Raw genomic sequence first — 26,626 nt, 5'->3', positions numbered from 1 at the left:
TCTTCTAAACTCCAGGGAGTATAGACCCGATCTGCTCAATCTCTCCTCATAGCACAGCCCTCTCACACCAGGAATCAATTTAGTGAAACTTCTTTGCACCATCTCTAAGGTAAGTATAACCTTTCTTATGTAAGGAGACCAAAACTGTGCACAGTACTCCAGGTGTGGTCTCACCAGAGCCCTGTACAATTGTAGCAAGACTTCCATACTTTTGAATCCAACCCTCGAGCAATAAAAGCCAACACGCCATTTGTCTTCCGAATTGCATACTAACTCTCTGGACTGAATTTTCAATGTTGGTAGTGGCCGTGATCGATGGCAGGTCAGGTGGGAAAGTTGTTTTTTTTGCCACTGGGTCTGGAACCTGCTGTCAATTCACTCCCACACGCCTTTCCTACAGGTGCATCTGTCAGCATGGAGCCAACCTGACTTGCAGCGGCGGGGGACCCAACTGAAATCATTATGAGGTAATATACCGGCATTTAACAGCCTTTTCCCCTCTACTTTTTACATTTCCCTGCATGGCCATGGGATTCACACAGTGCGGGAACCATATCTGTCAACCTAAGATGTGATTTCTGTGGCCATTACTCCAGCTGATTACTTGACAGCATGGAAAACAAACCAAAATAAAAACATGTTGATTACATCAGCTAACAAATTGATGGAGATTGTTCTACTTGAACAACTACTGGTAAACGTAAAATTTTCACTGGCTATTCTCAGCTGTTGCCTTCCAACTGAACAGTAATTACAGTGAATTGCTCTGCATTATAAAAAAATGGCATATACTATTGAAATACATTTTTGTGTTGTTTCTGGTCAGGTTTTTTCTCACAGTGTACTTTGGTTGTCCAGTTAAACATTAAATCAAGTCATCAACCGCAACAATTACATTCTCATCACTCATTCCACTGGTTCAATTTGCTTTCAGTCCCTGAATATGACTTATTTAATTTTCAGTCCGAGACTTTAGGGTGAATTTCTGCAGAGGTTCTCTCACTTGTCCATTGTTAACTTCAACAAAAGAGCTGCAGAGATCCCAGAAACACACTGTAAGCACCACTTACACTGTTTGTCCAGGATTCCGCAGCTCTGAACTTGCATAAGATTGTAAATCCACACCTTTACAATTATATTTATAATCTGCTTAATTTTATGTATTCCCTATACACACACATCTTTTATTTGTACTAGCTACTGATACAAAGTCTCTAGAGTTGTGACTGAAGCCCCAATAACTTCACAATGAATGTACTTTTTAAATTATGTTCTTGATCGTATTTGTTGATGGAGTCACCTCATTTCTTTGTCACTCATATATAACTTTTATTATATTATTGTACAGTAAAGATTCAACACCCACTATGTTATATTGAGCTTAAAATTTAATGTGGCCAGGGTCCGTTTGGATCCCGGCTTAAAATGTGTCATGAATTACATCACCAGACGCGGTCCATCTAATTGGGCAAAGTAACACGCTGGGCGGGCTTAATTGGCCCCATTAACGTAAGTTCATTCTTTACAGTCGGATGGAGTCAGCAGCGGGGTCGGGAACCACCAAGAACACCGGCCGCACCAGACTTGCCAAGGTAAGGAAAATTCTGACCTATGGTGTTTCCTGTACTAGGACACCTAAATCTCTCTGAACATCAACATTTAATAGTTTCTTCCAATTTAAAATATATTCTGTTTTTCTATTCTTCCTGCCAAAGTGAATAACCTCCCATTTCCCCACATTATACTCCATCTGTCACCGTATTGCCCACTTACTTAATCTTTCTATATCGCTTTGCAGGCTCTTTGTGCCCTCCTCACATCTTATTTTCCACCTAGCAGTGCAGCGTCAGCAAACTTGGATACATTGCATTTGGTCCCTTCATCTAAGTCATTAATATAGATTGTAAATAGCTGAGGCCCAGCACTGATCCTTGAAGCACTCCACCAGTTACAGCCTGCCAATCTGAAAATTATCCATTTATCTCGACTCTCTGTTCTCTGTCTGTTAACCAATGCTTTATCCATGTTAATACATTACCCACAACCCCATGTGCCTTTATCTTGCATAGTGACCTTTTATGTGGCACCTTATCGAATGCCTTTTGGAAATCCAAATATACTACATCCGCTGGTTCCCCTTTATCTATCTATCTTGCCAGTTACATCCTCAAAAAACTCTAGTAAATTTGTCAAACACGATTTCCCTTTCATAAAACCATGTTGACTCTGTTTAACCATATGATTTTCTCAGTACCCTGTTATCACTTCCTTAATAATGGATTCCAGCATTTTCCCGACGACTGATGTCAGGCTAACTGACCTGGAGTTCCCTGATTTCTCTCTTCCCTCCTTTCTTGAATAGTGGGATTACATTTGCTACCTTCCAATCTGCTGGAACCGTTCTAGAATCTAGGGAATTTTGGAAGATTCCAGCCAATGTACTCACTGTCTCCACAGCCACCTCTTTTAGAACCTTGGGGATGTAGGCCATCAGATCCAAGGGATTTGTTGGCTTTCAGTCCCATTAGTTTCTCAAGTGCTTTTTCTCTACTAATATTAATTTCTTGGGGCTGAAATTGTCTCTTTTTTTGGGTCCCGTTAGCACCGAGGGTAGAAACTAATGGGCGCAATTGCCTTTCGCCCGGGGGCGGGCGACGGTGGTGCCTGGGGTGAAATTGCCCTTGAGATTTTGGGGGACGATATGGAGTTTGCGCCACCGCCCCGCCCCCCCCCTCCCCTGCCCCCGCCCCCCCTCCCTGCGATTTGTGGCCCGGCCGGCACACACTTGACGATGATGTCATCGCCGTGCGCGCCGACCCCTCACCACCCCTCGCTGACCCCTTTGTGCCCTGCAGGGGAAATTGCCCCGCGGAACGCAAGGCTGGCATGAGCCGATGTCAATGCCCGCCCTGCTTAGCTATTGTCATACATTTTAAACTTAATTTCCCAATCTACCTTAGCCAATTCATGCTGGAATATAAGGGTAGGTTCCACAATCCTACACTGGTCTGACATGAGGCTGTATCCTGTAGTCTTGATTCACTGACTGGCACTCCCTATGAGTGCAGCTGCTACTGGGGGAACAGGATCTTGAAATTTACACGATCGTCCATGGGCGTCGGGCAACATCAGGTACCCCACTCAGGTGGCTATATTTGATGAGTGAGTGCTAGCGGGTGGTTTTACTGTAGAAGCGTCAAAGCCAAGCCCAATTCTGGCCTCATCTGAAGTTTACCCACATGCACTTTCCAGCAAGGGTCACCTGGCTGACTCAATGGTACTGCACCCAATTGTTACTCTCCCAACTTCTACCTCAGCTGAGGATCAGTAACGCAACACAGACTGCGGATTGAACCTGAAACTTTGCTGTTCTGCATCGCACAATTCCACTTTGGACAGTGCTCAGATCAACTGAGCCATCAGAGGATTAACAGAGCAATACTTCTACACATATTCACCAAGGCTTCTTCGACAACAACTCCCAAACCCGTGACCTCTACCAACTAGAAGGACACGGGCAGCAGGCGCATGGGCACACCACTACCTCCAAGTTCACCTCTAAATCACACACCATCTTGACTTGGAAATATAACATGTTCCTTTATTGTCGCTGGGTCCAAATCCAGAAACTTCCGACCTAACAGCACAGTGGGAGTACCTTCAGCAGTTAGAATCATAGAATCATAGAATAGTTGCAGCACAGAAGGAGACAATTTGGCCTGTTGAGCCCGCGCTGGCTCTCTGCAAGAGCACATCAGCTCGTCCCACTCCCCGTCCTGCAAATTTTTTCCTTCAGGTACGCAACCAATTTCTTTTTGAAAGCAATGATTGAATCTTCCTCCACCATGCTCTCAGGCAGTGCATTCCAGATCATAACCACTCTCTGCATAAAAACGTTTTCCTCATGTCGCCTTTGGTTCTTCTGCCAATCACCATAAATCTGTGTCCTCTGGTTCTCGCCCCTTCTGCCAATAAATCCCCAGGGCCTGATGGACTGCATCCCAGAGTACTTAAGGAGGTGGCCTTGGAAATAGTGGATGCATTGACAGTCATTTTCCAACATTCCATTGACTCTGGATCAGTTCCTATGGAGTGGAGGGTAGCCAATGTAACCCCACTTTTTAAAAAAGGAGGGAGAGAGAAAACAGGGAATTATAGACAGGTCAGTCTGACCTCAGTAGTGGGTAAAATGATGGAATCAATTATTAAGGATGTCATAGCAGTGCATCTGGAAAATGGTGACATGATAGGTCCAAGTCAGCATGGATTTGTGAAAGGGAAATCATGCTTGACAAATCTTCTGGAATTTTTTGAGGATGTTTCCAGTAAAGTGGACAAAGGAGAACCAGTTGATGTGGTATATTTGGACTTTCAGAAGGCTTTTGACAAGGTCCCACACAAGAAATTAATGTGCAAAGTTAAAGCACATGGGATTGGGGGTAGTGTGCTGACGTGGATTGAGAACTGGTTGTCAGACAGGAAGCAAAGAGTACGAGTAAACTTTTCAGAATGGCAGGCAGTGACTAGTGGGGTGCCGCAAGGTTCTGTGCTGGGGCCCCAGCTGTTTACATTGTACATTAATGATTTAGACGAGGGGATTAAATGCAGTATCTCCAAATTTGCGGATGACACTAAGTTGGGTGGCAGTGTGAGCTGCGAGGAGGATGCTATTAGGCTGCAGAGTGACTTGGATAGGTTAGGTGAGTGGGCAAATGCATGGCAGATGAAGTATAATGTGGATAAATGTGAGGTTATCCACTTTGGTGGTAAAAACAGAGAGACAGACTATTATCTGAATGGTGACAGATTAGGAAAACGGAAGGTGCAACGAGACCTGGGTGTCATGGTACATCAGTCATTGAAGGTTAGCATGCAGGTACAGCAGGCGGTTAAGAAAGCAAATGGCATGTTGGCCTTCATAGCGAGGGGATTTGAATACAGGGGCAGGGAGGTGTTGCTACAGTTGTACAGGGCCTTGGTGAGGCCACACCTGGAGTATTGTGTACAGTTTTGGTCTCCTAACTTGAGGAAGGACATTCTTGCTATTGAGGGAGTGCAGCGAAGATTCACCAGACTGATTCCCGGGATGGCGGGACTGACCTATCAAGAAAGACTGGATCAACTGGGCTTGTATTCACTGGAGTTCAGAAGAATGAGAGGGGACCTCATAGAAACGTTTAAAATTCTGACGGGTTTAGACAGGTTAGATGCAGGAAGAATGTTCCCAATGTTGGGGAAGTCCAGAACCAGGGGTCACAGTCTGAGGATAAGGGGTAAGCCATTTAGGATCGAGATGAGGAGAAACTTCTTCACCCAGAGAGTGGTGAACGTGTGGAATTCTCTACCACAGAAAGTAGTTGAGGCCAATTCACTAAATATATTCAAAAGGGAGTTAGATGAAGTCCTTACTACTCGGGGGATCAAGGGTTATGGCGAGAAAGCAGGAAGGGGGTACTGAAGTTTCATGTTCAGCCATGAACTCATTGAATGGCGGTGCAGGCTAGAAGGGCTGAATGGCCTGCTCCTGCACCTATTTTCTATGTTTCTATGTTTCTATGTTTATCTTTATGCAAGGAGTATCCGCAATAAGGTGGATGAATTAATTGTGCAAATAGATGTTAACAAATATGATGTGATTGGGATTACGGAGACGTGGCTCCAGGATGATCAGGACTGGGAACTCAACATTCAGGGGTATTCAACATTCAGGAAGGATAGAATAAAAGGAAAAGAAGGTGGGGTAGCATTGCTGTTTAAAGAGGAGATTAATGCAATAGTTAGGAAAGACATTAGCTTGGATGATGTGGAATCTATATGGGTAGAGCTGCAGAACACCAAAGGGCAAAAAACGTTAGTAGGAGTTGTGTACAGACCTCCAAACAGTAATAGGGATGTTGGGGAGGGCATCAAACAGGAAATTAGGGGTGCATGCAATAAAGGTGTAGCAGTTATAATGGGTGACTTTAATATGCACATAGATTGGGCTAGCCAAACGGGAAGCAATACGATGGAGGAGGATTTCCTGGAGTGCATAAGGGATGGTTTTCTAGACCAATATGTTGAGGAACCAACTCGGGGGGAGGCCATCTTAGACTGGGTGTTGTGTAATGAGAGAGGATTAATTAGCAATCTCATTGTGCGAGGCCCCTTGGGGAAGAGTGACCATAATATGGTGGAATTCTGCATTAGGATGGAGAAGGAAACAGTTAATTCAGAGACCATGGTCCAGAACTTAAAGAAGGGTAACTTTGAAGGTATGAGGCGTGAATTGGCTAGGATAGATTGGCGAATGATACTTAGGGGGTTGACTGTGGATGGGCAATGGCAGACATTTAGAGACCGCATGGATGAATTACAACAATTGTACATTCCTGTCTGGCGTAAAAATAAAAAAGAGAAGGTGGCTCAACCGTGGCTATCAAGGGAATTCAGGGATAGTATTAAAGCCAAGGAAGTGGCATACAAATTGGCCAGAAATAGCAGCGAACCTGGGGACTGGGAGAAATTTAGAACTCAGCAGAGGAGGACAAAGGGTTTGATTAGGACAGGGAAAATGGAGTACGAGAAGAAGCTTGCAGGGAACATTAAGGCGGATTGCAAAAGTTTCTATAGGTATGTAAAGAGAAAAAGGTTAGTAAAGACAAACGTAGGTCCCCTGCAGTCAGAATCAGGGGAAGTCATAACGGGGAACAAAGAAATGGCAGACCAATTGAACAAGTACTTTGGTTCGGTATTCACTAAGGAGGATACAAACAACCTTCCGGATATAAAAGGGGTCAAAGAGTCTAGTAAGGAGGGGGAACTGAGGGAAATCTTTATTAGTCGGGAAATTGTGTTGGGGAAATTGATGGGATTGAAGGCCGATAAATCCCCAGGGCCTGATGGACTGCATCCCAGGGTACTTAAGGAGGTGGCCTTGGAAATAGCGGATGCATTGACAGTCATTTTCCAACATTCCATTGACTCTGGATCAGTTCCTATGGAGTGGAGGGTAGCCAATGTAACCCCATTTTTTAAAAAAAGAGGGAGAGAGAAAACAGGGAATTATAGACCGGTCAGCCTGACCTCAGTAGTGGGTAAAATGATGGAATCAATTATTAAGGATGTCATAGCAGTGCATCTGGAAAATGGTGACATGATAGGTCCAAGTCAGCATGGATTTGTGAAAGGGAAATCATGCTTGACAAATCTTCTGGAATTTTTTGAGGATGTTTCCAGTAAAGTGGACAAAGGAGAACCAGTTGATGTGGTATATTTGGACTTTCAGAAGGCTTTTGACAAGGTCCCACACAAGAGATTAATGTGCAAAGTTAAAGCACATGGGATTGGGGGTAGTGTGCTGACGTGGATTGAGAACTGGTTGTCAGACAGGAAGCAAAGAGTAGGAGTAAACGGGTACTTTTCAGAATGGCAGGCAGTGACTAGAGGGGTGCCGCAAGGTTCTGTGCTGGGGCCCCAGCTGTTTACATTGTACATTAATGATTTAGACGAGGGGATTAAATGCAGTATCTCCAAATTTGCGGATGACACTAAGTTGGGTGGCAGTGTGAGCTGCGAGGAGGATGCTATTAGGCTGCAGAGTGACTTGGATAGGTTAGGTGAGTGGGCAAATGCATGGCAGATGAAGTATAATGTGGATAAATGTGAGGTTATCCACTTTGGTGGTAAAAACAGAGAGACAGACTATTATCTGAATGGTGACAGATTAGGAAAACGGAAGGTGCAACGAGACCTGGGTGTCATGGTACATCAGTCATTGAAGGTTAGCATGCAGGTACAGCAGGCGGTTAAGAAAGCAAATGGCATGTTGGCCTTCATAGCGAGGGGATTTGAATACAGGGGCAGGGAGGTGTTGCTACAGTTGTACAGGGCCTTGGTGAGGCCACACCTGGAGTATTGTGTACAGTTTTGGTCTCCTAACTTGAGGAAGGACATTCTTGCTATTGAGGGAGTGCAGCGAAGATTCACCAGACTGATTCCCGGGATGGCGGGACTGACCTATCAAGAAAGACTGGATCAACTGGGCTTGTATTCACTGGAGTTCAGAAGAATGAGAGGGGACCTCATGGAAACGTTTAAAATTCTGACGGGTTTAGACCGGTTAGATGCAGGAAGAATGTTCCCAATGTTGGGGAAGTCCAGAACCAGGGGTCACAGTCTGAGTATAAGGGGTAAGCCATTTAGGACCGAGATGAGGAGAAACTTCTTCACCCAGAGAGTGGTGAACGTGTGGAATTCTCTACCACAGAAAGTAGTTGAGGCCAATTCACTAAATACATTCAAAAGGGAGTTAGATGAAGTCCTTACTACTCGGGGGATCAAGGGTTATGGCGAGAAAGCAGGAAGGGGGTACTGAAGTTTCATGTTCAGCCATGAACTCATTGAATGGCGGTGCAGGCTAGAAGGGCTGAATGGCCTGCTCCTGCACCTATTTTCTATGTTTCTATGTTACTCTGTCTAGGCCCCTCATGATTTTGAACACCTCTATCAAATCTCCTCTCAGCCTTCTCTGCTCTATGGAGAACAACCCCAGCTTCCCCAGTCTATCCACGTAACTGAAATCCAAGAAGGCAGCTCGCCACCACTTCTCAAGGGCAATTAAGGATGGGCTCTAAATGCCGACCTTGCCGGCGATGCCCACATCCCGTAAATACATTTTAAAAATAAAAAATTCAGCCACAGCTACTTATTAAGAGTAATTCCATGATTCTACACGGTCAGCAGGGAAGGGTGCTCACAGTAGCATGGATGGGAGATAGGGCTACAACATTGTAGCCCCGATTCCATGCCCCACGCTCCCTGTGAATGTGCCGCCCCCACCCCCCCCCTTGCTGGGAGAGCGTTAACGCAGAATCAACCCCAGAATGTCTTTGTACATGAGGTAGCTACACCATTAAAACATTTGTACACACAACAAGGCTGCAGAGGTGTCGCAATGCCTTCCCAATAAACGTGCCTCCTACTCACTGTGACATGTTGGTATGTCGCAGTATTTCCAATACACGCCATCTTCATACTCAGCAATGTAACACCATGGCCTCACATCATTGTCTGGGTTCCTGGAGAGGCAAGAGACTATCCATTAGGGTATGTCATGGTCAATCACTCTGTGGCTTTCATTGTGGTTTCCTTATACAGAACAGTTTTGAGGGCAACCTGTTAGTCTGAACGCTGAGTCATTTCCTTTAATGGGACATAAAAAAAATCTATGGGGGGCTAAAAGGCTGAAAAATACCTGATTAGTACCCCCACCATTGGGTCCAATATCCACCCCTCCACCGGTACATTGCCGTGTGTACGATCTATAGGATGCACTGCATCAACTCAACAGCCCTTCCTTCCCCTGTGACCTTTACCACTGAGAAGGACAAGGGCAGCGGTGTTGTGGAAACACCATCACCTCCAAGTTCTCCTGCAAGTCACACACCATCCTGACTTGGACAAGTGTCGCCCTTCCTTCATTGTAGCTGGGTCAAAATCCTGGAATTCCCAACCTGACTCCATGGTGAGAGTAGTATCACCACAAGGTCTGCAACAGCTCAGAGTCGGGTTACCAGCTTCTCAGGCCAACCAGGCACGGGGCAATGAATGCAGCCTTGCCAGTGTCGCCCATCCCAAGAACCAAATAAAACCAAAAATTCTTTTAGTGTTAATGCTTTCATGCTCAATTGACACAATAATGATTTTAACAAGATTCCTATCATCACATCATGTGCTTACAAACAAACAAAATATATTTACCCAATTGCTTTTTCATGAAGACAGTGCCCGTTTAAACCACAACATTTCTCCTCTCGAGCATATGGTGCTAAGATCATTCCTGTATTTATTCAGAAGGAAATTTTCTGCAAGATTTTTTATTGCGGTGGAACCTGAAAAAACGGCTGAGCTCCCTTAATGGATAATGGAAATTGGCCATCTGACAGTGGAAATAAATATTTGAATTTGCATAGTCTATAACATAGAAATTACAACATGGAAACAGGTCACAGAGCCGTGTGGGTGTTTAACCTTCACATGAGCAGTAGTCCTAATCTCATGTGCCTGACCTGTTCCCATATCCCTTTCTTCCTGTTGTTGAATTTCTTTTTTGGAATGATTTGTTGTGTAGGCAAATCTGGTGGCCATTTTGTGTCAGCAATGTCCCACAAAGAGATGAATGATAAATTCGTTTGACTTGCTGATTTTAGCTGAGGGAAGAATGTTGGCCAGGATATCAGGGAGAATTCCCTGCTCCTCATCAATTAGTGCCATGTGATCTTCAACATCCACCTGGATCAAACCTCGGTTTTTGGCACCATAGAAATCAATGGAAATGAAAATTGGACGGGTTTTTATAACGGGCGGCTGATCCGCGAAGCCAGTTTTACACCTGAGTAACAAGTTGAAAAACTATCCCTTTATGTCCGCACATAGAAGGTAGAGAGATTCCTGATAATCTGTGGTACTAAAGTAAGATGTCAGCTGTGGCTCAGTTGGCAGCACTCACGCCTTTGAGTTAGAAGGTTGTGGGTTCAAGTCTTGAGCTAAAATCTAGGCTGACATGGCAGTGCAGTACTGAGGGAGTGCTGCACTGTCAGAGGTGCCAATGTTAAACCAAGGCCCCACCTGCCATCGCAGGTGGATGTAAAAGATCGCATGGCACTATTTCAAAATAGAGCAGGGGACGTGTCCTGACCTAGATTTATCCCTCAACCATCTTCATTAAAACAGATTATCTGGTCATTATCACATTGCTGTTTGTGCGCAAATTGGCTGCCATGTTTCCTACATTAGTGACTTCTGATGAAACGTCATCAACCTGAAACGTTAACTTTGTTTCTCTCACCACAGATACTGCCTGACTTGCTGAGTATTTCCAGCATTTTCTGTTTTTATTTCAGATTTCCAACATCTGCAGTATTTTGCTTTTGTACACTTCAAAAAGTACTTAATTGGCTGTGAAGCACCTTAGGACATCTTGAGATCATGAAAGGCCCTATATAAATCCAAGTTCGTTCTGTAAATTCTATCTGCCCTGTGCACATTTCAACTTGGGCCAGGAAAGGAAAAAGAAGCCCTACTTTTACTTTTGCCCATCCTGAAAAAAAAACCAATGCAATTCTTGGCCTTCACCGAGCTTTGTATTCATGAGAGAGAGATTGTGGGACAGCGTGAGAGGAAGAAAAGAAACTGAGAGCGGTTTATGGAAATTTGCTGCAGCTAGAAGGTTAAGGCAAGGTGAGAAAGTCAGCATTGAGAATGGAGACTTCACTGACTAAGAGTGTACAACTGATGAAGCTGTGAGACACATTCTGTGTAACAGGCTGCGAATATTGCCTGGCAACGTGAGCCCAGTGCACAAGGAAGATAAGCGCAAATCACTCTCAAAGAGTATAGATAAGTTGGCACAACAAAGGCCTTTGAGATTACCTCCTGAAAGCTACATTTACAGAGCACCTCTTTAAGTAACTTCCTTCTCTGCATAGACATAAGCGTTCCGTTATTAAATAGGGCCAAATCCAGAAAGTTGCTGCTAGATTGAACATTTTCTGTATCAATGCCAAACTTTATATTTATATCCCTGGCCACTGCTGATTTTGAAGCAGCATTACATGAGCTTGCCCAATTTTCTCACCTCCTTTCCTGATCGATGCCAGGGACTGGGTCCATCGGCACCTGCTACCTCACACGGACAAACCTCTGTTTTGTGCCACTATAAGACATTGGTATTGTGACTAGGCCTGTAGCATTGGGAGCGCCATGCAATGCGATCTCAAAGCCACCATCGTGTAGTACTGCGCTCTGTTTTTTTTAAACAGGTGGCCTCCCATCCCTGATGGAATGGGATGTACCATATAACCAGATCCGTTGCTTTGAACTGCAAGAAACAAAAGTGTCGGATAAGGACAGAAAAATAAAAGGAGTCAGAGAAGGAAAAAAGAGACACAGAAAAAATAAGTCCTTAAAAAAAAATAATAAAATGACATGTATCATAAAAGTGCCACAATTAGGCGCAAGAAAATTCAGAAGAAGCAGAGAGGAAGAATGAACAGAGTTAACAGGAAAGATGATGGTGCCAGGAGTGAAGCACTAATTAATACAGCTACTGACAGCTCCTCTAAGTAGGGTCCAAAATGTATTTTGCAGTAATTGGATTAAATGACTGTCTAATGGTGCCTGAAATAAAACATATTTTACACTCTCCACATTTTTTTAATTAAAATAATGTTATCATTGGCAATGGACAGCATGCAAATATTTTAATTAAAACCCTATTTCCTATAGAATACTGGAACAAGTTTCTGGCTCGTGCAATGAATGCTCATTTTCTATATTCCTTCAAGTACTGGCCCTGTTCCTGGCTGAGGTGGGAATCACCCCATACAAGCGGTAGGTACCATGTAATATAACTCAGGGTCAATGTGGTCTCCTGGGCTAGTTTTGATTGCCTGATGGGTTCGGAGAGGAATGTTCCAGATATTTTCCACCCCAATTGGCCCGGTTTTTTAACCTGGTTTTTCACCTCTCCCAGGAGATCACTTGGATTCAAGTGGGTGGGGAGTGTCTGCATCCTCATGCATAAGACATCACAACTGTATGGGACGGGCTAGATGGAGCATTGGGTCTTTTCCTGACTGTCATTTTTGTATGTTGGTATGTTATTTCAAGAATACGGTGACATTTCAGAGAGGCCATTACCTATTTAACGGCACTAGTTGTCAGTACCAATTTTAATGACATTTATTAATAAAAATCAATGTTTCACTCCTAGTCCTGGTAAAAAAATCCTAGCAACTGAAATGAGAGTATGGACAAATATAATTACTGTGGCCCCGATATTTAATGGGGCGAGATTTCCAATCTGGGGGTAAGGAGTCCTGATCAATAAGAGCTGAAATTGCCCACCACTGGAAACGCAGCGCACCTACCCTGTTTCTGCTGATTTTACCGGCGTGGTGGATGCGGTGCCTCTTGAGCGAAATTCTGCTCTTTGGCTTTTTTTTCCCGGAAGTCAGTCATAATGGGGGCGGATATGCAGCGGTAAGCAGAAGTTCGCAGTCAAGGGGGTCGGAGGTTGGGGACGGGCTGAGGGGCCGCCGCTGTCAGTCATCAGAGTAGGGCTGATGATGTCATCACGACACCACGTCACCATGGCTCTCCCCTTCACTTAAAGGGGAGAGCCTGCGCGATTGTTTAAGTTCGGTCCAGGGAGGGTTTCGGCTGGCCCAAGAGGGGGTGCCAGGCTGCCTGTTGGCGGTCCGGCTGAACCTGAGGGCATAATTGTCGGCCCAAGATGTCAGTCGGCCGACAAAGAAAACATGGTGGCAACAGCAGTACGCTCTCCCCTTTAATGGGAGCCGAACCGCCATTTTACAAGGACTACAGCCTCACTGCACTGGCAGAAAAAAAGCAGCTTTTGGCACCGCGCAGCGGGAGCAAGATTTTTTCAGCGGAATTTCACCACCGGGGGGGGGGAACATCGGCGGTCGGGGGAACATCCACGGTGCGCACTCTTATGATGCATTTAAGATGGATCAGCAGCAACGGAGCGGTAGTGGAGGGAGTAGGTCACTGCCGGGATACCGCAGGAGCTGAATTTAAAAAATGGCGGCCATTACACGAGAAATCGGCAGCCATTGCACTCCGCAGCGTGGCCACCGATTTCCGGCAGTAACAGGACTTAAGGGAAGGGGCAATTTCGGCCACATGGAGTTTTGAATGCACAGCATGCATACTTTGATTTGAAACAGGGTCCCCGCCCTTAGCCTGATTGACAGGCTTAGCTCCCTATCAGGCAGGGACTCTACAGCAGAGGCCGCAGTCCAGGAGCAGGTAAGTTTGTGCTGCCGGGGTAGAGATCGCACATGGAGGCGGGGGGGTGGGGGGAGTGCGTACAGAGTGGCTTGTTAGGTCGGGGCGGGGCTGATCGTGGGGGGTCGGAGACAGATCGGGAGCAGAGATGGGGAATTGGGGGATCGCTGATCATGGGATGGTGATGGGGGGGGGGGATGGGAAGTCCGACTGTGGCAGGGGTCTGATCGCAGAAGGGGGTGGGGTCCAAATATGGGGAGGGAAGCAGGTTAGCATGAGGGGCTGGGGGGAAGCATTCCTGCTCCTCCTGGCCTACAAGCACTGTTGGAAAGTCAATTACCTCTTCGGTGCAGCAGTCTTGGTCTCCCATTAGCTGCTGGGTTTCCCGAGGCCTGGGATACCCGGCCAGAGGGTTTAACCTAAACTGGAGATATCATTCTGAGTCACGCAGCCTCATTAACATATTTAAATGAGTGACCTGCCTCCTGGGAGCAAGTTGGCTACCCTCCCGCCTCCTGTTCCGCCTCCATTAAAACCAGAAGTGGGCGGGCTCGAGGTGAGTTGGATTTGGGTTTGTTTTATAAAATGTTTTTACATCCCACCCGATCCAAACAAACCAAACAATGGTTGGAGGTTAAAATTCCCGTCTATAACTGATCTACAGACAAGTGCTGAAAAGAGTTAACTGGAATACACAAGAATAATGTCCACACTTCAGTAGTAATACATTGGTTGTAAAGTGCTTTGGGATTTCCCAAGGACATGACGGGAGATAGATGAATGCAAGTTCTTTCTTACGCTAGCACTGTCAAGAGGGAGCATCTCTCAGGAGGTTCACTCATTGACTGGCTTGCTCAACTTCCCTACCCCCAATTTTTCTTGTCGCCTCTGTGATTTCCTTCAGCGCAAGGCAAGCTGGTCCAGCCTGAGGATGTCTTCATATCTTCATGACCGGAACATGTGGTGGAGCAAGAGGTTTCCTCGGTGATTGCAGAATTCAGTAATCCTTTGGCTTGTACGACTCATACAGAAAAGGAGTCAACAACATGTTCCCCTTTACACGCATACGTAACATGTGTAACACATAGGTAACACATATATGGCCAACCCCCATGGTCTACCACAGCACTACCTGTTTTTAATGGCCAACATGCTATTGCATTTTTTGCTCATTTGCTGAACTTTTTCACCGTTGATCTCTATGGGATCAATTTTGCCCAAGCCCATTTTTTGACATATTGCCAGAGTTACGCCCCCTTTTTCTAGGTCAGAAATGCGCCAAAAGTATTTGTACAAAGTTGCCCCGATGTATTTTTCAAACTTGGGGCCGCGCAGCGTGTCCAGTCGCCTCGGAAGGGTGGAGCCTGCTGTCTGTGCCGAAAAAACAATGATGCATCTTCTGCGCATGCGCGGGGAAAAAAAGAAAGTTTTTGACGTGATCCCAATGGGCGAGCATGCGCATTACAGCTATGGGTCTGCAATTGGCCATTTTTAAAGAGCCAGTTGTGTGTGCGAGAATGTTGATTGCTGTGTGAGAGCATTGGAAAAATCGGAGCTGCAATACAAGATGCAACGTGGTGCAAGGACCAAAAATTTCTTACAGGATGAAGTGGAGGCACTAGTTACTGTGATTGAGGGTAGATGGCAGGAACTGGACACCAGCAGAGGTCACATAAAAGTTCCACCCAAAGAAATGATGAAACGCTGGAACCAAGTTGCAGAAGATTACTGTGCAATGGTGACTACCCCGAGATCTGGAAGCCAGAGTAAAAAGAAGTGGCAGGACCTTGGTCAAGCAGTTCGTGTAAGTAATATTTTCATTTATTCAATGGAATTGCAATTGTAAATGTGACCAGCTGTATATGTCCCACCCAGCAAAAAGACACCCTCTCTAAAACGTTGCATTTTCATCTTTGCAGAGGAAGGTGGCACATAATAAAAGGGAAAGAACTCGAACAAGAGGCCCGGCAAATCTGCACCCACTGACATCCTTGGAAGAGAGGGTTGCTGCTTTGATGGGTCCTGCCTGGAGAAAAGCAACTACCACGGCACAAGCTGGGCCCACACTCGAGGGAGAGGGTAAGTCCTGAAAATTCCACAGTCTGGCTTTGCTAAATGTTAAGTACTGCGCGGGCTAGCTATGCTTCGGTTCATGGGGATGTCTCCGTCAGCTACGCTTCAGTTGATGCAATGTGCTATCATTCATCGTGGTCCTTGAAATCAGTCTGCTGCCTGCACTGTGTGAGCCTAGTCATGCCACCCACCCTGCCCCCTCCTCTGCTGCTAACCATTTGTCTGTGTTCTTATATTTTGCAGAACTTGAGGCCAACTCTATGACGATGCAGAAGAAGATTCAGATGTGGACGAGCCTGAAGAGGGGAACATCTTTCAATCCCACCCTCCAGACCAAGGCCATGGGAGTGAGGTGGAGGAGATGGGGACGGAGATGGATGAAGCCCCCACTGTTTTACTGACTTTGGAGGAGGTGCAGGTGCTACCCATTGAGGTGAAGCCCCTTCCGTGACTAGTGGTTTGAGTGTTGTGGGACATTCCATGGTTTCCCACCGTCCGAGGCTGTGGATCCCAGTGGTGTGGTGCAGCGAGGCACACCCAGGGCCCCACCTTCCGAGACTGCATGTTCCAGTGGTGGGGTGCAGCAAGGCACTCCCAGGGCCCCACCGTCCGAGGCTGTGGATCCCAGTGGTGTGGTGCAGCGAGGCACACCCAGGGCCCCACCTTCCGAGACTGCATGTTCCAGTGGTGGGGTGCAGCAAGGCACACCCAGGGCCCCACCTTCTGAGGCTGAGGGTCCCAGTGGTGGGGAATGAGCAACACTCGTGGGGAGGAGGGGAAGGAGAGCTTGGCCATGCTCCCCTGAGGTGCAGGATCTAATAGATCAGATGATGGCAATGAATGAGGAGAGCATTGACCTTATGTGGTCACTCCTGGACACCATCAGTGGGGTGGATGATGAGGTAGCGGGACTGTCAAGAGAGGTAACAGCAATCTCACAAGAAATGGGAACGATGTCTGGGACCATGAGTGAGAGAAGATCTCAATCAGCTGAAACCATGTCAGTGGCCATGAGGGAGGGAATGTCACAGGTAGCTGATGCGCTGTCAGTGAACATAAGGGAGGGAATGTTGCAGGTCGTTGAGACACTGTCAGAATGCATGAGGGATGGTATTTTGGAGTTAGCTGCTGCAATAAGGGAACAAGCCCAGACCCCGTGCCCATTGACAGAATCAACTGTCATTCCACTCCAATGCCCAGAACAGCCTCTGAAGAGCCCCAACTGTGGTGTATGTAGCACACAAATCACTGACTCCACACGGTCTGGTGTAAATCTAACTGCTGTGACCTTCGTCCTTTATTGTTCAGCTCCAGAGTGCCTCTCAGGTGTGGTGGTCAGCCTTATATAGCCCTTGTTGCAGGTACTACCAGGTTTCCCACCACAGCGCCCTCTGTGGTGTGGCATAGTGCTTACAGTACATTTAAGGTACTGGGACGATACACACATCATTACATAACATCACCTCCCCCCCCCCCCACCCACCAGGACGCAGGACAACGATACACACATCATTACAAAACATCACACTTGTCCAACGAAAGGTAGGTAGGCATAGACAGTGCGTTAGTATGGTACATATTATCTGGTACATTAACTAGTTATTGACTGGTAATGGATCCTTGATTTCCTTTTTAGCCGTTATCATTAATTGTACTTCATCCATTATTTTACACAAATACAGTGACCATTCAGCATTAAAAAATTAATTCTTATTATAAATTCGCCATCTCACATTAACATAGCTCATTTTGGACTCGCTCTGCCTTACAGAAGTCCTTTGTGAGGACCACCTCTTGGTAAGGCCCTTTTAAGACTCCCGGGTTCATTTCCTTTTTAAGGCGCCATCTTTGATGCAGGAGGATTCCACGAGGCTTCGCCTTGGGCGCCGCCATCTTTGATGCTCTGCTGCTCCAACACGATGCCGCCGCCATCTTCTTCTCCGTCGCTCCGGATGCCCTCCGCCGTCGCAGCCTCCGCTCCCCTCCGCTGCCACCTGACTTGCCGCCTCTCCTGCGGCCGTCGTGGTCTCTCCAGCGGCTGCACTTGCCACCTCCCCTGCGGCCTCCGTAGCCGCCTCCCCTGTGGCCGCCGTGGCCGCCGACCTCCAGCTGCTGCCGCCGCCCGACGCTAACAGCTCCTCGGCGGGGCTCTTCCGAACTGCCGGCCATCCTGGATCCCTTGCACCCCGTCGGCTCACTCCCCCCACTAGGCCCCTCTGTGCAGGGCTGCTTGCCTGTGGGGGCTGAGGCTGCGGGATCTGTGTGTGAGGTCCGGGCCTGGGGCTTGCCTGTGGGGGGATTGAGGCTGCAGGGTCTCTGTGTGAGGTCTGGGCCTGGGACTTGCCTGTGGGGATTGAGGCTGCAGGATCTCGGTGTGAGGTCCAGGCCTGGGACTTGCCTGTGGGGGGATTGAGGCTGCAGGGTCTCTGTGTGAGGTCTGGGCCTGGGACTTGCCTGTGGGGATTGAGGCTGCAGGATCTCGGTGTGAGGTCTGGGCCTGGGACTTGCCTGTGGGGGGATTGAGGCTGCAGGGTCTCTGTGTGAGGTCTGGGCCTGGGACTTGCCTGTGGGGATTGAGGCTGCAGGATCTCGGTGTGAGGTCCAGGCCTGGGACTTGCCTGTGGGGGGATTGAGGCTGCAGCTCCAGCTCGGTCGGCGCTGCTCTCTGGGGACCCGGGGCATGGCAGCACCCCAGGGAGCAGCAGCCTGTAGAGTGGTGAAGTCTTCCCAGCTCCCACGGACCGTCCCCATCCACCTCCGGCCGAGGAGTGTCGGCCCATCGCCTGCAATGACCCACAGAGGTAAACCGTGCGTCTCGTCCCCGTGAGATACCTGCACCATCGCTCTGCCAAGAGCAGGTATCAGTTCCCTGGTGTAGGTACGCAGCTTCGCCGTGACCGGGACCAGCTTGGGTCGTGCAGCTGGGTTAATCCACAGTTTATCAAAAGTTCTCCGACTCATCGACGGACCCGAGCCCGTGTCCACTTCCATACTCACAGGGACTCCGTTGATTTTTACTTCCCTTATCATTGGGGGCGAATCGTCGGTACACGTGTGCAGTCCAAACACCTCATCATCTTCTACCTGCTCCTCACTGAACAGTGGATCATCCCCCATCTCCTCAGCCACATGGTGAGTCTGATTTCTTTTACACATACGATGAAGGTGACCTTTCGTGTGGCAGGTATTGCACATGTATTCCGCAAACCTGCACCGGTGTGAGCCCCATGGCTTCCTCCACAATGCCAGCATGGTGCTACTTGATTGGCCCCCCTCAGCGGACTCTGAGTTCCAGGATCCCGAGGTCTGTGCTCTCTGCCCCGGGCAGAGCCACGTTCTGCAGTTTTGTCCGTGGTGGGCGCTATCCTGTGGACAGTGCCTGCCGGGTTCGAGACTGTGTGGATTATTTGCTTGGTGCTGCAAGTCGAGGTCATATGTGCCCGGCTGATGGTGATGACCTTTGTCAGAGTGACTGTGGGTTCCGTGGCTAGCAACTTGTGAAGGAGGCCCTCGTGGCCAAGCCCCATAACGAAAACGTCCCGCAAAGCCTCGTCAAGGTGTGCGTCAAAATCACAAGGCGCCGCGAGTCTCCTGAGGTCTGCAGCATATTTGGTGATATCCTGGCCCTCGGGTCTGCAGTGATGGTAAAATTTGTATCTGGCCGTGAGGATGCTCTCCTTCGATTTCAACTGGTCACGAATGAGTTCAGTCAGCTCCTCGTATGACTTGTCCCTGGTGCTCCCAGGTGCCAGCAAATCCCTGACGAGACAGTAAACCTCATCTCCACAACTGGAGAGCAATATTGCCTTACGCTTCTCTCTCAGTGCGTATGTGTCCTCCGTCAGGTCGTTTGCTGTGAAGTAGTACTCGAGCCTTTCCGTAAAGGCCTCCCAATCATTGCCCACGGTAAAATCTTTAGCGAGCCCAGAGTAGCCATGGTTGCGTGGAGTTCATCCGCTTCCTCGTTGCCAATGTGGTGTATGTAGCACACAAATCGCTGACTCCACACGGTCTGGTGTAAATCTAACTGCTGTGACCTTCGTCCTTTATTGAACAGCTCCAGAGTGCCTCTCAGGTGTGGTGGTCGCCTTATATAGCCCTTGTTGCAGGTACTACCAGGGTTTCCCACCACAGCGCCCTCTGTGGTGTGGCATAGTGCTTACATTACATTGAAGGTACTGGGACGATACACACATCATTACATAACACCAACCATGCCCACCACATTGCCGCCTGCTCCGCCCCCCTCAACAGGTGCGCATTACCCGAGATGTTAGAAAGAATAAGCTTGGTACCAACCCCAGAAACACTGTGCCACCGCCTGTGGGCAGGGGTGGTGGAATCACCGAGAACAAGCGCGGTGGGCGGTCTTAGAATAAAGTGGAGGAGAGATGGGTACAGATTTTCATTGCTGCTGCTGTTGTTGTTATTATTATTATTGTTGCTGTTGTAACTGTTGCTCTCAAATTAAAAGTTTTTTGTAAGTTATGTAAATTTACAAGTTTAAAAGTTAGTAAGTGATCTTGAAGTTTTTAAGTGATCTTAGAGTTTGTAATTAATCTTAACATTTGTAAGTGATTAATTGAAATGTAACTGAAAGCTTCAAAGTTTGATACAAGAATAATTTTATTAAAGTTAAGTACAAAGAACTGTTTGTTAAACTTTTGAATAAAATATATTTTTCATTAAAATTGAATCATTTACATTATTTGTTCCATCATTATGACAACTTTTGGAACTCAAGAAGAATTATTTCCATTATTTGTTTGATTATTAACACAACTTTTGAAGTAAACAAGAATCATTTCCATCATTTGTTCCATTAAAACAACACAACATTACGGAACAGGTCCAAACAGTAAACATGGTCCACGTGGAATAGTTGTCACTGAGCCTTCAGGTAGCAAAGCGTTCACGGATGAGCTGCTGGCACAAGACTCGAGCAATCGTTAAAGGGGCACGATGGCTCGCCCTCCTCCGCCGTCATGCTTCGGGTTCAGGTTCTTGCATGGCTTCCTCGTCCTCATCCTCCTCCTCCTGCTCATCATCTGTATCTTCTTCATCATTATCATCAGTCTCTCACCACAGGTGGATCTTCTCCTATCAGCTGCTGCTGCCTCATAATGACTAAGTTATGCAGCATGCAGCACACAACAGTGAACTGACCGACAATCTTGGGGGAGTACAGCAAGTAGCCTCCAGAATGGTCCAGGCATCGGAAACGCTGTTTCAATATGCCAATGGTCCTCTCTATGATACTGCGCGTCGCAATGTGCGACATGTTGTATTCCCGGTCAGCTTCCGTCCGGGTTACGCGTAGGGGCATCATGAGCCAGGTGGCAAGGCCATACCCTTGTCTCCCAGTAGCCAGCTCTGCCCTTCTGGCTGCTGCTGAAGCATGGCTGATATAATGCTCTTGCATAGGATGAATGCATCATGGGTGCTCCCAGGGTATCTTGCATCGACTGACATGATGCGATGCATGTCGTCACACACGAGCTATGCATTAATGGAGTGGAAGCCTTTTCTGTTCCTCTGCATCTTTGAATCCTCCAAAGGTGCTCGCAAGACGATCTGAATACAATCAATGCAGCCCTGTGTTGGGTATGCTAGCACTCGAATAACGACTCCACAAGGTAAGGGTATAGTACTTGAACAGTAGTGACCTTAGTCCTTTATTGCAGCTCCTAAGGTGAGGACAGACACCAAGAGGTGAGCTCTCTTTTATACTTGGTTACCTACAGTGTACAGATGACCCTTAGGTCTCCAGCAGCAGCACCTTCTCGTGGTACAGGTATAGTGTGTACAGGGTGAAGGTACATTCAGTGGTCAGGTATTACAGTACATACATTAACATGCATACATAACAACACTCCCCTCTAAGACTTTCCCAAGTCCTTATCGCCATGACATGGGGAGATGATCAGTAGTGGACGGAGGGGGGTTGTGGTGAGGGTTGTGTGGGTGCCGGGTGTGATCCATGTGTTCGTGGCTGCCACATCCATTTCCCCCCCCCCCCATAGATAGACCATGTGGGTGTCACTGTTGGAGGATTCCGCAGTGGTGGAGCAAGTACCTGTTGTTATGGGTAAGGCACATACATTGTTGAATGGGTAGGTGGTGGCATTTAGTGGTGGGCAGGGCCACAGGGTGGTGTGGCCTCCTTGTCCTCCATTGGTGTTGGAAGTCTGGTCATTCCAGGTTCCGCCGGGAAAGCTGGAGGGTACTAGCCTCTTGCTCCCAGTGTTGGCCCTGGTGGCCGGGGGGCGGGGGGGTGGTTAGGGCTGATCGGGGGCAGGTTGCCAGTGGTGGTGGCTGTGCTGCCCATTGACCACTGTCTCTACAGTGGGTATGCCCCCACTTGGTGTGTGTGAACCCTTCCTGAGGCATCACATTGGTCCCATGATCGGGTAGCCCGCTGGACCTGAGTGTTTCCCACGGGGGGTTATCTTTGGCATTGTCAGTATACATGTAGAACCCGGTATCATTTCTCATTCTATCATTAGCATACATGATACATTGGCTCCGATCGCAACTAGCCAACTCGACATTGTTATATCTCTTTACACTTTCACATTTGTCACTTACAACGTTTTCTTGTGTGCTATCAGTATCTCTGTACAAGGTTACATTTGGATACCTGCCTTTGTTTGTTACATTTCTCCCATTAACATTGCCGGCATCATCATTCAACAGTACATTTATATACCTGCATTAATTAATACACTTTTATCTTTAATATCACTGTGCCAAGAGTGGAACTGTCCTTTTAATTATTTTGGGTTGCCAGTCTCCTTTAAGAGGGCCTTGCAATCTTTACCCCAAACCAGTTCACCGCTCGGTAACACATGTTGCTCCCTCAGCGCTGCCCCTCGTGGTCTTGTCGCGGCCATCTTGATTCCAGGTGCTTCGCCTCGTGGTGCGGGCGCCATCTTCTTCCTCTCCCCAGGTTCTGCCACGGACGCGGGGAATCTACCTTCTGCGCCGATCTTCTTTCCTCGGAGTCCCTGCCACTGGAGCCCGAAAGGTGAGGTCTGGTCGTTCAGGTTGGTTCATCTCACCGTTGAGTTGTGCAGTCTGTGTCATCGCTGCGCAGTCGAGTCGGACGGTAGGATTTTCCGGTGCTGCTTTGGATCCAACTTTGGGGCGCAGAGGATGTCGATCGCCAGGGCCCGGAGGCCTTCGTCGCTCCAACAGATTTGGACTTGCTTCATCCATCTTCTTCCCAGGAGCGTTGGACCATTACCGGCAACGATCCACAAGCATCGCGCCGCCATGGGACACCTGGATCTCCACGCTGCCAACGACTGGGATGGTGCCTTTTGTGTAGGTGAGCAGCTTTGCCTGGATTGGGGACATTTTGGGTCGTTTGGCGGGGTTGTCCCAGAGTTTCTCAAAGGCCATCTGATTCATCAACAACTGGCTCGCCCCTGTGTCGATCTCCATCGAGAATGGAACCCCGTTAATTTCCACTTCCATTTTCTTGGTGGAGCAGCTATATATTCTGTATGCCTCTTCCAGGGACTGAGCAGCTTCGTCTTCATCAGCGCTGGAGCCCAGGTGATCGGCCAACTCTTCAGCGACTCGGTGAGTAAAACTTCTTCTACTGAAGGTGACCTTTAGTGTTGCAGCCTTTGCAGGTATAGGCTTTGTATCAGACTGGTGAGCCCTGTGGTTTCCTCCACAGCACCAGCACAGGGCTAGCCGGTTGGCCCCATGTGGCGGACTCAGGGTTGCAGGATTCGGGGCAGCATTCTTGCCTCTGAAAGTTGCCATTTGGTTCACTGTACTCGCCGGGTTAGAGTCCTGGGTGTGAATCATCATGAGTTTGGAGTCGCAAACTGAAATCATGAAGGCCTGGCTCACTTTGATTGCCTTCTGCAGGGTGACCGTAGTATCCCCAGAGAACAGTTTATGGAGGAGGCCCTCGTGGCCGATTCCAATAACGAAGATGTCCCTTAGTGCTTCGGTGAGGTGGTCACCAAAATCACACGGTGCAGCCAATCTTCTCAGATCTGTAGCATATTTAGCAATTTCTTGGCCTTCGGGCCGCCAGTGGGTGTAGAACCAGTGCCTGTCTGTGAGGATGCTCTCTTTGGGTTTGAGTTGGTCTTGTATTAAAGTTACGAGCTCCGCATAGGTCTTGGTTGTCATCTTCGCTGGGGCTAGCAGGTCCCTAATGAGGCCATGAATAGTGGGCCCACAGCTGCTGAGCAGGATGGCTCTGCGCTTGTCCGCCAGCGAGGTCGGTGAGTCCCCAGCCAGGTCGTTCTCAATGAAAAAATGTTCTAGCCTTTCCACAAAGACATCCCAATCTTTCCCATCAGCGAATTGTGGGAAATTGCTTAAGTTAGACATGTTGTGCGTGGAAATTCGTAACCTGATCGCCAGTTGTTGGGTATGCAAGCACTCAAATAAATAACTCCACGAGGTAAGGGTATAGTACTTGAATAGTAGTGACCTTAGCCCTTTATTGCAGCCCCTAGAGTGAGGACACCAAGAGGTGAGCTCCCTTTTATACTTGGTTACCTACAGTGTACAAGTGACCCTTATGTCTCCAGCAGCAGCACCCTCTGGTGGTACAGGTATAGTGTGTACAGGGTGAAGGTACATTCAGTGGTCAGGTGTTATAGTACATACATTAACATGCATACATAACACCCTGTACTTTTGGGAAGCCAGCAATCCTGGAGAAGCCCACAGCCCTGTCACGCATTCTCTGGGCGGTCATGGGGAACTTTATGTAATCATTCCTCTGGGCATATAGTGCAGCTGTCACCTGCCGAATGCAGACATGTGTTGCATGTTAAGAAATGGTACACACTTCCCCAGTTGTAGCTTGAAATGATCCGGAGGCATAGAATGAAAATGCAGCTGTAACCTTCACTTCAACTGACAAAGCAGTCCTCCTGACGCTTCTAGGTTGCAGGTCTGCTTTCACCAACTCACAGATCTCAGTTACAACTTCTTTGCAGAAACGCAGCCTTCTAATACAGTCTGCATCAGTCACGTGGAGGTACGAACGCCTGTCTCGATATACCCGAAGTGGATAAGACCTCCGGTGTCCAGCACCCTACGGGCTCTGAGGTTCTTCATGCGATGACGTTGAATCATTGTCACCTCCGTAGCACCATGATGCAGAAGGTTCGCACAAGGAATGTGGCTTTGTCAATATTGCCCCCATGGTTAAATTTTACCTTTGCAAGAAGCTCAAAATAGCAGGAAGGCAGGACAGGTTCTTTGTTGTCTCTCCCCAAGGTCTGTATGGACCACACCCAGGTATCAGAAGTCTTGTGACTTCTTCCCGCCCCCCCAGCACCCCTCCCCCCGGGCTCATTGCAGTGTTGACAAGGCATTTGACAAGGTGCCACATAAAAGGTTACTGCACAAGATAAAAGTTCACGGGGTTGGGGAAATATATTAGCATGGATAGAGGATTGGCTAACTAACAGAAAACAGAGAGTCGGGATAAATGGCTCATTCTCTGGTTGGCAACCAGTAACTAGTGGGGTGCCGCAGGGATCAGAGTTGGGGCCCCAACTATTTAAAATCTATATTAACGACTTGGAAGAAGGGACTGAGTGTAACGTAGCCAAGTTTGCTGACAATACAAAGATGGGAAGAAAAACAATGTGTGAGGAGGACACAAAAAATCTGCAAAAGGACATAGACAGGCTAAGTGAGCGGGCAAAAATTTGGCAGATGGAGTATAATGTTGGAAAGTGTGAGATCATGCACTTTGGCAGAAAAAAATCAAAAGAGCAAGTTATTATTTAAATGGAGAAAGATTGCTAAGTGCTGCAGTACAGCGGGACCTGGGGGTACTTGTGCATGAAACGCAAAAGGATAGTATGCAGGTACAGCAAGTGATCAGGATGGACAATGGTATCTTGGCCTTTATTGTATAGGGGATGGAGTATAAAAGCAGGGAAGTCTTGCTACAGCTATATAAGCTATTGGTGAGGCCACACCTGGAATACTGCGTGCAGTTTTGGTTTCCATATTTACGAAAGGATATGCTTGCTTTGGAGGCAGTTCAGAGAAGGTTCACTAGGTTGATTCCAGGGATGAGAGGGTTGACTTATGAGGAAAGGTTGAGTAGGTTGGGCCTCTACTCATTGGAATTCAGAAGAATGAGAGGTGATCTTATCAAAACGTATAAGATTATGAGGGGGCTTGACAAGATGGATGCAGAGAGGATGTTTCCACTGATGGGGGAGACTCGAACTAGAGGGCATGATCTTAGAATAAGGGGCCACCCATTTAAAACAGCGATGAGGAGAAATTTCTTCTCTCAGATGGTTGTAAATCTATGGAATTCTCTGCCTCAGAGAGCTTTGGAAGCTGGGACACTGAATAAATTTCAGACAGAAATAGACAGTTTCTTAAATGTTAATGGGATAAAGGGTTATGGGGAGCGGGTAGGGAAGTGGAGCTGAGTCCATGATCAGATCAGCCATGATCTTATTGAATGGCGGAGCAGGCTCGAGGGGCCGTATGGCCTACTCCTGTACCTATTTCTTATGTTCTTATGTTCTTGTGACTTCTCTCCCGGGCTTATTTGCTGCCTAATGCAATCTTCCGATCGCCAACTTCCTCCCCTCCCGGGCTTGTTTTGCAGCCGAGCCCCAAGTACCTGTGTCCGGGCGCGGGGCCGATTCTGCCGGCCGATGCTAGGACCCTCCTGCCCTGTTTGAAGATGTTCGATGGTGGCGTGTGAGTAAAAAAATATGTAAACTTCAGAATTCCATGAAACTCA

At 47.7% G+C, this 26,626-nt stretch overlaps 1 protein-coding gene across 4 annotated transcripts in view; it reads right to left on the bottom strand.

Annotated features, from left to right (window-relative positions):
* kremen1 (kringle containing transmembrane protein 1) overlaps positions 1-26,626 on the bottom strand; it is a 212,116-nt gene that overhangs the window by 99,597 nt on the left and 85,893 nt on the right. For 2 of the 4 annotated variants that reach the window (XM_070887681.1, XM_070887684.1), the window contains one exon: positions 8,968-9,059. The exons of the other annotated variants lie outside the window; for them this stretch is intronic. In XM_070887681.1, the coding sequence (XP_070743782.1) occupies positions 8,968-9,059 (92 nt within the window). The remainder of the gene's footprint in view (positions 1-8,967; positions 9,060-26,626) is intronic. 4 annotated transcript variants of the gene reach the window in all.

This window comes from Pristiophorus japonicus, chromosome 8, assembly GCF_044704955.1.
Source record: "Pristiophorus japonicus isolate sPriJap1 chromosome 8, sPriJap1.hap1, whole genome shotgun sequence".
NCBI classification, from domain to species: Eukaryota; Metazoa; Chordata; class Chondrichthyes; family Pristiophoridae; genus Pristiophorus; species Pristiophorus japonicus.
This window is presented reverse-complemented; position numbering and strand designations above follow the sequence as displayed.